General features: G+C 40.1%; 2 protein-coding genes across 2 annotated transcripts in view; both read right to left on the reverse strand.

Annotated features, from left to right (window-relative positions):
- Positions 1-51: 51 nt before the first annotated feature.
- smc2 (structural maintenance of chromosomes 2) lies at positions 52-10,821 on the reverse strand. The gene is made up of 25 exons (XM_008416409.2): positions 10,654-10,821; positions 10,414-10,563; positions 9,585-9,707; positions 9,444-9,482; positions 9,253-9,363; positions 9,111-9,155; positions 8,762-8,995; positions 8,487-8,636; positions 7,569-7,802; positions 7,299-7,458; positions 7,103-7,220; positions 6,098-6,236; positions 5,883-6,002; positions 5,584-5,788; positions 5,200-5,335; positions 4,716-4,840; positions 4,406-4,599; positions 3,712-3,855; positions 3,162-3,236; positions 2,892-3,011; positions 2,617-2,817; positions 2,112-2,228; positions 1,767-1,927; positions 1,538-1,685; positions 52-440 (listed from the first exon to the last, which is right to left on the reverse strand). The coding sequence occupies exons 1-25, from the start codon at positions 10,819-10,821 to the stop codon at positions 255-257; spliced, it is 3,603 nt and encodes a 1,200-aa protein (XP_008414631.1). The 3' UTR covers positions 52-254.
- Positions 10,822-11,676: 855 nt separating this feature from the next.
- Positions 11,677-13,286, reverse strand: part of exoc1l (exocyst complex component 1 like) — a 2,437-nt gene continuing 827 nt past the window's right edge. Inside the window, exon 3 of the mRNA XM_008416396.2 lies at positions 11,677-12,292. Within this exon, the coding sequence (XP_008414618.1) occupies positions 12,023-12,292 (270 nt within the window). The 3' untranslated portion in view covers positions 11,677-12,022. The remainder of the gene's footprint in view (positions 12,293-13,286) is intronic.

Consider the following 13,286-nt stretch of genomic DNA (forward strand, 5'->3'; position numbering starts at 1 on the left):
ACATTTTTTTTAAATAAATAGTCTTAGGTTAGACAGAAAAACCTCCAACAATTAAGTTTACCAGCTTTATTTACAAAAAACACAAATATCCATCAGCTGCACACATAAAAAGAACACACAAAGCACCGGACCCAAATGAAGTATTTAGACAGGATTGCTAAATAGATGCACAGACATCAGTGAGACATAAAAAGCAGTTACTATTGTTTTAGGTAAAGACAAAGATGGCCGCCCTGCTGGTTTCAGTGCAGTGATCAACCGATGAGCTGCTTGTTCCTCCTGTCTTTCTGTCGAGCCTTGTCGTGGAGTTTAAGCGGAACATTGGAGTCGCTCTGGCTGAGCGCGGTCCGCGACACCGTGGACATGCCGTCGACAAACTTGGTCTTGAACAAGACGTTGGCGTTGGTGAACATGCCGTCTTTGAGGGACACCACCACAAACTGAAGAGAGGAGAGAAAGATTGTAGCAGGAAGAAGCCGCCGTTTTGTCCTCGATTTAAAGTCTTTCAAACCTTTTACACATCTTGTCACATGACAAAAACACTAAATTCTGTATATTTTATTGAGGTTTGCTGAGATAGACCAGTAGAAAAGTAGTGCATAATGGAAGTGGAAGAACAAGAATGAGTGGTTTTCAAACTTCTGAGAATAAATCAGAAAAAATGTGTTGCACATTTTTATTCTTTCCTCCTGGGTCCATAATTGTAGAGTTCCCCGCCTCTGACTGCAGCTGCAAGTCATTTGGGGAACATTATGTCTCCACAAAGTTTGCAAGAAGGCTGCAACTATCAATTATTTTAGTCATCTATTATTCTAGAGATTTATTCTGATTATCTGTTAAAAGTTTTCACATTCTGCAAACAAATGATTAAATGAGTGATTTTTCATTTAAGAATTGTTTATATCTGTATATTAGAAAGACATTAAAAGATGCAAATAAACAATTCATAAAAAAAAAAATTAAATCAGAAAAACATTCCATCACCTACAATGCAATAACAGCATTCCTCTAATGAACACTTGATGATTTGTAGCAAGAGATTTATCTGTATCTAAAAAAAAAACTACTTCCATTGTGAAAATCTCAGACCTTTCTGCTTCACTTGACATCACTATTGTGTAAATCTGATTAATAATTGGAAACCTAAAGGTGCTTAATATGAGTTTTTTTTTTTTACAGAATTTAAACCAGGTGAAGTTAAAATGATGCCACTTGAGGATTTCTGGGTAGAACATATTTACAGACAGGAGTATTTGTATCTTAAGTGCAAAATGTATACATTTTTGTACAATTTTGGTTTTATTGTTGCTCCGTATGTATGTATGTATGTATGTATGTATGTATGTATGTATGTATGTATGTATGTATGTATGTATGTATGTATGTATGTATGTATGTATGTATGTNTGTATGTATGTATGTATGTATGTATGTATGTATGTATGTATGTATGTATGTATGTATGTATGTATGTATGTATGTATGTATGTATGTATGTATGTTCTCTCAATAAATGGCGTTTTTTTGAGTCACTTACCTGCGAGTGTGTGAAGTGTGTGCGCAGCATCTGTCCGATGTTCTGCGTGTGAGACAGGTCCAGAGCTGCGTCCACCTCGTCCAGGATGTAGATGGGAGCGGGTTTGAAAAGCAGCATGGCCAGGATGAGAGACAAAGCCACGAGTGACCTGATGAGAGAGAGAGAGATCAAAGTCATGTTCTCACACAGGTTGAGAAAACACACTAAGGAGCACCATAAGGTTTCAAACCTTTGCCCGCCGCTGAGTTCAGTCAGGTTCTCCTTCCAGGTGTCGCCCAAAGCTACTTTAAACTCGAGACCGTCCAGGACGCCACATCCCTGGGGAGGAGCCAGCTTGGCTGTGGCTCCTGGCAGAAGGGTGGAGAAAATGGAGCCAAAGTCCTTGTTTACCTGCAGAGGGAGGATTGAAATTGAAGATGGCACTAAGCCCTGCTGCCCTTCTTTGTTTTGATAAATAAAAATAAAAACATTCAAAAGGTGGTTTTATCATCACTGAAAATGTTGGGAAATGAATTTAAAACGGTAAATTTAATCAACGTTTGCAGAGAAATCAGGTGCAAAACGAAAAGCAGACCTTCTGCCAGGCCAGGTTGAGCGCCTCATTCTTCTTCTGGTCCAGCTCCTTGATGGTCTGTAGGATCTTTGCCTTGTCGTTCTCCACAATTCTCTTCTTCTTCATTAGATCGTTGTACTGCAGTAGGACAAACACAATTGTGAATCTGTCCTGCACCGTTTGGTTTTCAGAACTTCTCGTTGTAGCAGATGTTTCTGCAGTGAGAAGGTTTTATGGAAAATGGATAAAGGAATAAAGGAAGAAAAGGCAAGATAGATGGACGTATACGAGGAATGACGGAAACAAGATTTCTGCAGGCTTCACAAAGACTTTTTAAGACTTTTTAATATAATTCTGAATGGATTTTAAGGCCTAACTCCACAGAAATGTATGAAATTCAAGTGTGGAGGTATAAATATGTTTCCACTGGAAAATACCGAAAGTCGATTGTCAAACATCTCCGGACAGCGAAGGAACCCCGAGTACGGAGCTTTGCATCCCCGCGCCCTGCTCCCCGTCTCCTCACCCTCTCCTCCGCCTCGTTCAGCATGTTCATGGCCCTCTTGTTGACGTTCCTCTCCAACTTGCTGGTGGTCTCCTCCAGCTTCTTCAGCCGCTGCCCGGCCTCGCGGGGGTTGTTCGTCTTAAAGTCGTAGGAAGTGTTCGGCTGGCCGAAATACTGCCGCTCTGAATGGATCCAGTCGTGTTCCTCCAGCATCCGACTCACCTGGAGGATGCTTCATGATTAGGAGAACAAAGAGACGCAGCAATGGGCGGATGGACATCAGAGACTGAGCGAACCTTATCGGCAGCGTCCTGGCTCTCCTTGTGATGCTTGTTGATGTTGTGCTCCAGCTCCTTGATCTTCAGCTGGGCTTCATTGTTCTTCTCCCTCATCTTGTTCACCTCTGTGTTTTTCTCCTGGAGCATTCAGAAAGAGAGGCAACGTGACAAGTTGGTAGGTGTTTATGCCATAAACCGTCAGGGCACTGTAATTACTCCGCTCCCGACAGACAGGAGTAAATTGTGGTGTTTGGCAGCCAAAACAATCGAGACAAACGTAAAGGTCACCTTGAGTTCTTTGTCTTGCGTCATGATCACTTCCTTCTGTTTGCTCAGCTCCTCCTGGGCTTTACGCACCGTCTCCTACGTTACAAAGTAGGAAGTATTTGTAGCTTTTGCACTCATACAGTGGATTAACAGTCACATGACACCATAAATGTCAATATAATTTTTGTTATTAGATATGATCCGCCTGCCCACACCTAGTAGTGCAACACACGCTTATATCACATGAAAATGCTCCCAAACAACAACATTTTTCTCTATTGAAGTAATTTCTAGGACAATTAATCGTCCAGTAAAACGTGTTACTGTGACAGGCCTAAAGATGACAGGACAAATCAGACACTTCTCAGCAAGTAAGTTTAGCTGAGTATTTCCAGTAAAACATATTAAAGTTTATGACTGTGCTGTGAGTTAAAAGTGGTTCGAAAACTTTTAATACGTTTAAGAAATTCAAAAACATGGCAGATAAGCTGACAGAAACAGAAGCGGAACTCAACACAGTAGATGATTCACTTTATCTGAACTGGTTTCAACGCAGTCCTGTAAACGGCACCTTGTTCTGGGAGACGGTGCAGGCCATGCTGTCGATCTGCTCCTGGATGGCCTTCATGGCCTCGTCCACGGCCTGGATCTGCTGCTCGTAGCCGGCCTGCTCCCTCTGCAGCTCCTCCAGCTCCAGGGCCACAGCGTCAGACTCCTGAATATCAAAACACCCAGCAGGGAGACTCAGAAGCAGAAGATTCTCCATGTCAGGATTACATGTTACTTGTCCAGACTCAACTTCCCAGAGTTCTCAGTTGTTGTTGTGTTTGTTTTTTTTAAAACATATAAAAAATTAAAAGAGGAGGTAGATGGACAGATTGGCAAACAGAAGGGACTGAGGATGGGCGCATGTATTATATTCTGTGAAAATTTTCTTTTCATAAGAATTTCATATGTCGTCGTCACTATAAATTTCAGTTAATAAAAAAAAACTGACTAAATGTTAATTTTTAATATCAGTAAATTTGAAAATATAACTAAATAAATATCTTTGTGCAGTTGAGTGATATAAATCACACATCTTTAAGTATGTGGCGTCCAGAAAAATCAAATAGGAATGTTTTTGGAAACCAGCATTTATGTTTGCGCCGCTATAAATGCTGTGCCATGCAGTTAACTAAAAAAGAAGTATTAAATATTTTTTTCCCCTTTATCATCATTTTTATTGTTATAATTACAGTACCACAAAATGTCGGCGGTTTTACCTGCTGCTTTTGCTTCAGCTTCTTGTTGAAGGCGTCTGCTTTGGCCTTGGCTGTGTTCAGTTTCTCCTGGGCTGCTTTCAGCTCCTTCTCCCTCTCCGCCTCGGCGTTCTTCATCTTGTTCTCCAGCACCTTGTATTTCTCCTCGGCCTTCTTCTTCACCTCCTTGGTGACGCGCAACGTCTCCTCGCTCTCCTCTGATTGGCCAAACGCACAAACAGAAAACAGGCTTCACACACCGTTGGGTCAAACGGCGTAGAGCGTTTTACCTTAAGAGAACAGCGTGTGTGTGTGTGTGTGTTTTCGTTCTGACCGATGGCCTTGCGCAGCCTCTCCAGCTCCTCCTGCTGCTGGTGGAAGGAGCTCTGCTGCACTTTGGCCTGCAGGATCTGCTCCTCCTCCAGCTTCAGCTCATGCTGCTGCTTCAGCTGCCGGTACCTGGACGGATTAAAGAGACCGGCTCAGAACTCTGTACCACGTTTTTAAGGTTCCTATAACTACAATTATTTCAGTAATCGAATATTGTTTTAGTAACGATTAATCGGGTAATCAGATGAAGAAAAAAAAACATGAAAATGAGTTTTCATTTAACCACTATATTTTATACACTATTTAAAATATGCAAGAAAAAGCTAAAGATTATACCACTCGAGGAGTTCTGGGTAGAAAGTTTTTCATTTAAAATGTTTTTGACTTAATTACTGCTCTGAGAGTGCTGATTTTTGAGCAAAGAGTTAATTAACTTCTGCAAACAAACATGTTAAATTCATGCGGTAGCGTCCTCGAAAGCTGCTTACTTCTCAGCGGTTCCTTTAAGATCGGCCAGCTGCCGTTCGACGTCCTGCAGCTGGGCCTCCTTCTCCTCCAGGCGGTCCTGGACCTCCTTCACCTCCTGCAGGCTCGTCAATATGGAGGCCGACTGAGAGCGGGCGCCTGGAGGGGAAAAGTCGCGTGTGACTCCAGATGTTTAGGAACGCACAGATCAGAGTTTCGTGATCTGAATTGCGTTGCGATTCTAACGTGTTCAGATTTCCGTTGTGGAATGGCATTCTGGGAGATGTAGGCAGAGGAAAGTCTTTAGCTGCTGCTCCGCCTCACACAACTAACTCACTCATTCTGGTTACCTAGCAACAACCTGTTGAGTAACATGCGCAGCAGCATTTTCACCCCCCCTGTCTCACCTCCGCTCAGAGTTCCCTGAGGGTCGAAGATGTCCCCTCCGAGCGTGACCGTCTTGGTCATCACCTGCTTGTCGAAGGCCACCTTTTTGGCGTTGTCCAGCGTGTCGCACACCAGGGTGGACCCAAACACGTACTCCATGGCTTTCCGCAGGTCTGCTTCGTAGCCAACCAGAGACAGGGACGTGTGAACGTTATCCTGCCCAACCTGACAGAGAAAAGTGCAAAGAAAACGGAGAACTCTTTAAGAGTTACAAGCAAACACGTCGATATTTAACTCCGACCTGAAGCCGCTCTCTCACCAGACTCTTTGCAGCGTTGATCACTTTGTCGTTCAGCGTCTTGGCAGAGATTTTGTTCAGGGGAATGATGGTGTACCGCCGCTGCAGCTCTCCCTTCTCCAGGATCTTTTTACCCGTCACCTACGCGGGAGGAACGCACCGACCCGCGGGTTAAGAGTCCCGCTGTCTTTCTGAAAAACCTTTATTACCATATTCAAGTCTTTGCTCGCGCCTACCTCCGTATCAACAACAATGTTGTACAGACGACCTCCGGCAACAACCTCCAGCGCTGTGGCGTAGGTGACGTCGCTGACGGTGATCAGGTTGGCGAGGAGCCCCTTCACCTTGCTGCGGTCCCAGCCTCGCTCTGGATCCCTGGCAATCACATCGTCTTGCTTTAGCGTGGGGGTCAGTCATGTGGTTTAAAACCCGGAAATTAAAGAAGCTATTTAATTTCAACTCAAGCAAAACCTGAATTAAAAAAAGTAGTCACGTGTAAACCAGTAAGAGTTCAAACTTTTTGCCTGTAGGGCCAAAATTCTTAGGTTGAGGGAACTGAAGGGACACTTTTTATTTTTAAACTAAAACTGAAAGATTTATTTCTTAAGACATGTGTTGTTCTTATCTCAATTATGTACTAAATAGACAATATTTTAAGTTGGACAAAAACCAAAGTTTAATGGGGCAAACAAAATGAGAGTGTCATCGTCTAAATAGAAAATCATTTTTAGAACATCTATTTACCAGAAATACTTACTTTTATATTTTGAATTATGGAATAAGAAATAAAAATATTCATTAAACACATTTTCCATGGTCAATATTGTTTATTCTTCACTCCCTGCACCTTGGGAAAATGATGTGCTTTTACTTGTTCCTGCAAAATTAACTACATAAAAAACTATTACTTCTGTTTTTCAAAACTCGTGACATAAGAATTCCCTCTGATAAGTGTGACACTTCATTAACGTTCATTTCTTTAAGATACAGTTTGGTACTTTATTTAGTTTTTTGCATCATAATGCAACTAAATTACTAATTTTCTTTTTTCTTTTTTTTTTTTTTACCTGATGCAAGTAATCTAGATAATAAAAGAAGTTCACCATCAAAGTAGTGAACTGGTTAGCTGGACTTTGAGTCTTAAATAAAGTCTAAACCCACTTAGTGATACAAACTAAAAAACCTTTTCTATTAAGACTCTCCGCCCTGCATGTTCAGTGTGCAGAAAAATGAGCCGTTACTTGTAGTCAAAGCGCAGATTGGGGAAGCGGGACATGAGGCGCTCGTAGGTCTCTTTGAGCTGAGAGACCTGTCTGGACAGCTGCCTCCGGTTTTCCAGCAGACTTTCCTCCTTTCCCTCTGCAGAGACACAGCCACGGTTATCGCACTGGTTTAGTGGAGAAATGAAACTAAAGCTTGGAAGTAACCGTTTGTTACCTTCGTAGTTGAGCTTGGCTAACCCCGCCTCCAGTTTCTCCCTGCTGCTTCTGGCGGCCTGCAGGGCGTCCTGGTCCTTCTTGTAGCCGCTGTCCATCTTCTTGACCTCAGCCTGTTTGGACTTTAACTCAGCCTGAGCGTGCTTCAGGGTCATTTGGGCCTAGAAAGAGAGAAGATTTTAGTGCAATAAGTAGGACCAAACATGCAAAACCACCACAAAGCAGCGCAGCACGACAAAGCGAACCTCCATCTCAGAGTTAGTTTTCTCACCTGCTTGGCCTCGGTGTCGGCCTTGCTCATGTCGTTCTTGCAGGCCATCATCTGCCCAGCCAGCGTATCCTCCTCGCCATCCTCGTTGGTGGACAGACCGGCCGACACGGCCTTGAAGTGCTGCTCTGCGGTCTCCAGGGCGGCGCTGTCCTTCTGTCCCTCCTCCTGCACGGTGCGAAGCTGCTCGGCCAATTTGGAAACCTCTTTTTCCTTTACCACAAGCATTTTTTTATCCTAGCGAGGAAACAAAAAAAAAAAAAAAGTTTTATATTTCTATTTTTTTGGGTTCTGCTGACGCATTTAATAACACACCGGGAACACTAGCTGGTTCCGAAACATTTAACCAGCTAGTTAATCTATATTAATAATTGATTAATATACACATTGAATATACACATTGAAATTGTCAACTCATTTAGAAATCAAACAATCATTAACTGAAATATACAGACTCTTAAAAAAATGCTATATTTTGATAGATCAACAAAATCAAAACATTTAATTAAGCCAAAGCTGTACAAAAAAAATGTATACACTTTGCATTTAAGATGAAAAATCTTCTTTGTCTGTAAACATGTTTAACCTAGAACTTCTAAAGGTTTAGCTTCACCTGGTTCAAATTCTGTAAAAAAAATAAATAAATAAAATCTATTGAGACCGCAGATGCATCCTTTGCTACAAATGATCAATCGTACACTAAAAAGAATTCTGTTATAAATAAAATGTTTTTCTTATTTACAAAAAAGAATGACTGCTTCTTTGCATTTTTTATGTATTATTATTATTGTATAAGATAAGCTTAAGTTGTTAAATTAAAAATCTGAAGAATGTGTCAATTATTTATCAATCCCTCAATTAATCATCAGAATACCCGATTACTAAAATAATGGTTAGCTGCGGCCCTAATTGTTTCATTACCTCTTCCATGCTCTTCACCAGCTCCTTTCGCTTCTTGGTTTCATCTTTCAGATTCTGCTTTTTTAAGTCTAGAGCGCTCTGAGATTTAGCGTCCACACGCTGGGCGTCAGCAAGAGTGTCTTCCAGGGTTTTTAAAACGCCGTTCACCTCCTTGAAATGAGCAGTTTAATATCAGAGGTCAGAAAATCACAATGAAAACAACCAGCGGGGGCTAAAACACTAAACTACAGTGAAATAAAACACAAAACTTTTCTGTCTGTTCCCTTCTGCAGTACCTGGTCCCTTTTCTTCTGTTGCTCTTGAATCTGGGCCGACAGCTCCTGGATTTTGCTCTCGTTCTCGGCCATGTTGGCTTGCATCTTGGCAATGTTGTCCTGCATCACCTTCAGATTCTCTGCAGACTTCTTCTTGGTTTCCTCAGCGCACACGAACAGCCAGGCCACATAGAGGCGTGACAAGTGCTGGATCTCGCGCATCAGCTTCTGGTACTCCAAATAGGATGATCGTTCCTGGAGAAAGAGGAGAGGTTTTAGGAAGATTAACATGAAAACTTTTACATGGTGCAAGGAGTGGAATGTTTTTTCTTGGCATCAGTACAGGTAATGAGCTCAAATGTCAGCTTACTTCTTGCAGTTTTTGCATAGTGGGAGTAATTTCCTCATCCAGAATCTAAAAGAGTTAAATACAAGACAAAGTTTGCAGCATTTTTCTATTAAAATAGATTCAGAGATTTTAAAAAAAATGGAAATGGCCCTGCATCTCATACAGTCTGAATCTCCTTCAGTTTTGCTTCCTTCTTCTCAATTGTCTTCTGGGCGCTGATCTTTTTACACTCATACATCCTGGTGCCTGCTGCCTCCTCGATCATGGCGAGAATCTGGAAGAAGAGAGTTTTCTACTAAGTTCCAATTGAAGGCAGCCATCGGTGAGACATTTGGTGACATGTGCAGGTTTTACCTCTGGGGGCTTCATGTTCAGAACCTTGGTGATTCTCCCCTGAAGTGATGGAAACATCACAAGATCAAAACTTAGTCTAATGTTTGAAGTCTTAAAAAAAAAAAAAAAAAAGAATGGAAGGAATGTGAAGAAATGGCCGACCTGCATGATGAGGAAATGTGGGTTGTTAACGTTAAGGCCGACAGAGCAGAACAAATCCTGCACCCTGGTGTTGTTGGCATTGACTCCATTGATGAGGTACTTGTTCCTGCCACCGATCACAACCTGTAAGACAGAAACAGACACAAATTGAACATTTTGATTGAATGAAAGACCATAATTAGAGTAGAATAAGGTACCTTCAGAGTGCCTTACAGTGGATTTTATTTATGGATATTAGAATAAATGGGCAGAATATATATGAATACACCTTTCATATCAAAGAAAATAACTCTGCATCAACCTTAATACATCTTCCCCACTTTGAAACATGTTGGTAGCAGCATCATGGTGTGGGAAGCAGAAAAGGATGAGTGTTAATGAGATGTAGCGTAAAACAGGAAAGTCGAAGAATTCATCCTAATAGACATATTGACTCAGCTGGGCTGAATACAAACGCGTGTCACACTTTTTAGACTGAAAAACTAGAGGTGGTTTTCCTCAGAGTGGAAAGAGAAACTCATCATAGTCGATGGGAAAATGGATGAATGTAAATAGAGGTCAATCCTGAAAGACAACAAACTGAGATTTGTTTTTATCTTTGAAAAATCTTATAAACCTTTTATCCTATTATGCTATTATGTGCTGAACTTTCACATAAAATCCCAAGTAAAGAATCTGCGTTGGTTAATGTTGACGCTTATGACCCAAACTCCTAAGCATCAAAGGTGTTTCTGAAGCATACGGCTAACAATACTGCGATAAAAGAAAAAAAAGATAAAGGAGAAATCTGTGAAATTGTATAGTCATTAGAGAAAAACTGTATCCGTACCTGTCTGGTGACTGTGATTTCGTCGTGGGTTTCAAACCCCAGAGGACTCTGGCTTTTGTTGGAGTTGTCAAAAGTAATAGACACAGTGGCTTTAGTGATGCCACCCTGTCCGTTTTTGTACACCAAGTCCTGGAGGTTGGAAGCTCGCACCTTTAATGTGAAATAAATTAAGATAAATTACATGGATTTAAAACCGGATAGCCAAATGACTTAATGTGCGGATTTAGATAGCAGTCTTACATGTGTGAGGTTGGAGATGCCCAGAAGGAAACATATCGAGTCTAGAATATTGGACTTTCCGCTACCGTTCAGTCCTGTGATCGCGTTGAACAGCGGGTCGAAGCCGTTGATTTCCGTCCTCTGAGCGTAGGATTTAAACCCTTCAATGATTATAGACTTGATGTACATCTTTCTGTCCTCTCGCCGCAGTCCTTGGAGGATAACTCCGTATTAAGACTAACCGAGATGTGAAAATACGCAAGGACACTGCTACCCCGTGTTTACAACCGACAGCCCTGTCTCTACTTGAATTTTGGCGGCAGCTAGGCGTGGACGAAGACCGAAGAAAGGAGAGGCTTTCCTTTCTAAGCCGAAGACAAACCGACACTAAACGTTTGCGTAGTTCCAGGTGATTTTGTCACAAGTATATTATAGTAAAAATGGATATGTATGGTGTTGTAAAATATCTAAAGATAAATGATAACGCATACAAATAATTATACGACCAAGCACTATAGGTGTATTTTTATCAGGCATTTTGTCTGACGACTAAAAATTGTGCGCCATCGAGTGCCACACATAATTGGTGAGTTTGTCAGCCATATTGTGAGGGGCATATTCCGATGAAAGAAACTGAAAAAGGTATGCTTGGTTTATGTAATAGCGCCTGCTTAAATTAAAGTGTTGGTTCAACTAATTTCGATAAATTTTATCTATATAAAGTAATATACAATGAATTAGTATAGTAATACTAATTGCTAATGAGATTTAAAAAAATTACAGATAGGATCGGTGATTTTTAATAAAACGAAAAAACCGTAGCTCTATGAAATAATGAGTAACTTATTAAATAAACTTACTTACTCTATCATTCCAGGAGGTATTTTAAAAATCGATACTTATTTTAGTGAGTCCAGGAGTTATTCTGGATTTTAAAAATATTCAAATGTAATGGTTTTGTATAGTAAAGCATATTTTGTTTATTCCTGTATAAAGAAAGATCCACTAATACAGAGATGGCAAATAAATAACACATAGTAAACATACTGTGTTCACAGGAGTCTTTATTTACCATCAATAAAATAAGTCATTAAACTCTTTGTTATATTTGTCTTCTACAGTTTATTTTTGTTTTATTGTGAATGTCAATTTTAGTGGACTCTTTATGGATCACATAATGAAACACTAAGTACAAAAGATGTCTTAGAAATATCAATCTAAAACTTGTTTGTCATGAACATACACTTTAAAGATGCAAAAATAAATAAACAATCAATATTTTTTCTTAAAACCCAACTGAAGCATACCTGCGATTGACCAGAACTACAGAACATTAGCTACAGCACAACAATGCTCACGCACTATAGAGAAACACGCAGAAGTTGTGTTGTTAGGCGTCCAGTGGCACTGGACACATAGACAAGCAAACCAGATTGCACGCATAGAAGCATATCTGGGACAGAACGACACAGTCCCCCCTGTTGGAGTAGTAAGTGGTGGGCTTGATGTAAGGGAAGTCAAAGTTCTGCAGATTTAGCGGCTTCTGACAGTAGCGGTCGCAGAGGGCAACCAGGGCGCGCACCATCGTGTATTTAGCTGAGCAGGTGATGGCCATCACTGTGCGCACCTTATCGAAGTGCAACAGGAAGCAGGGGTCATCCTGGAGGCAAATAAACAAACATGATAATGTGCAGGTGTAATAAAGCTACTGGCCTTCTTTTTTTTTTCTAAGGTTGTGTCTTTATTTTCCATTGTTCAAAACCCTAGTAGTAGACGTGGACAATGCACTTTTCAAAAATAGATTTGTAAAATGAATTAAATTAAAACATTTAGAATTTTTCCTTTCATTTCATAACATTACTTAGTGTTACACTGGTGTCTAATCTTAATGATAAACTCATCAAGTTAAAAAAAATCGATTTCTTTTTCCAATTAAAATGTTAAATGTACAACATTCTAGTGAAAGGAACAAAGAAGTCTGATTTCTGAAGTAAATAATTTTGTATGGTTTTGATTATTTTCAATTTTGTTTGTGCAGAACATATCTTATTGCATTTGTGACAGCCCACTCTTTGTTTGAAAATGCAGTATTTTGCCAATGTTAATGAATGGGTGTGCCCAAGTCATCGATTATTTGTTGTTCTGCTTATGGGAAACTGAAATTAAAGCTAAAAAAAAAATATGAACAAAAGACAAAGATGTTTATGAATAAATGAATATTTTCTTCATTTTAATAAAAAATTTTATGACAACCTTGCTCCTAAAATTTTTAAGTATCCATCAGTTTCATGTGTCTTTTCTAGTGGACAACAACAGTGCTGACCTTGAATTGTACAAAATTATTCCAAGGGTTGAAAAACAATTCCTCTTTAAACACTTATTTTCTATTACGTCAAATCAAGTTTCTAGTTAAAACATAAAAAAATTGTCTAACGTTCAAGGAATTTAAATACTTTTGGCAGGTTGTTACACTTTTACAAGTATTACTGATGGCTGCTATGACATCATTAACGCTACGCCACTTTTTTGATTAAGAAAATAAACAGACATCGGTGTTTCATAGATAGATAGATAGATAGATAGATAGATAGATAGATAGATAGATAGATAGATAGATAGATAGATAGATAGATAGATAGATAGATAGATAGATA

The sequence above is a fragment of the Poecilia reticulata genome, linkage group LG1 (assembly GCF_000633615.1).
Source record: "Poecilia reticulata strain Guanapo linkage group LG1, Guppy_female_1.0+MT, whole genome shotgun sequence".
Taxonomy (NCBI): domain Eukaryota; kingdom Metazoa; phylum Chordata; class Actinopteri; order Cyprinodontiformes; family Poeciliidae; genus Poecilia; species Poecilia reticulata.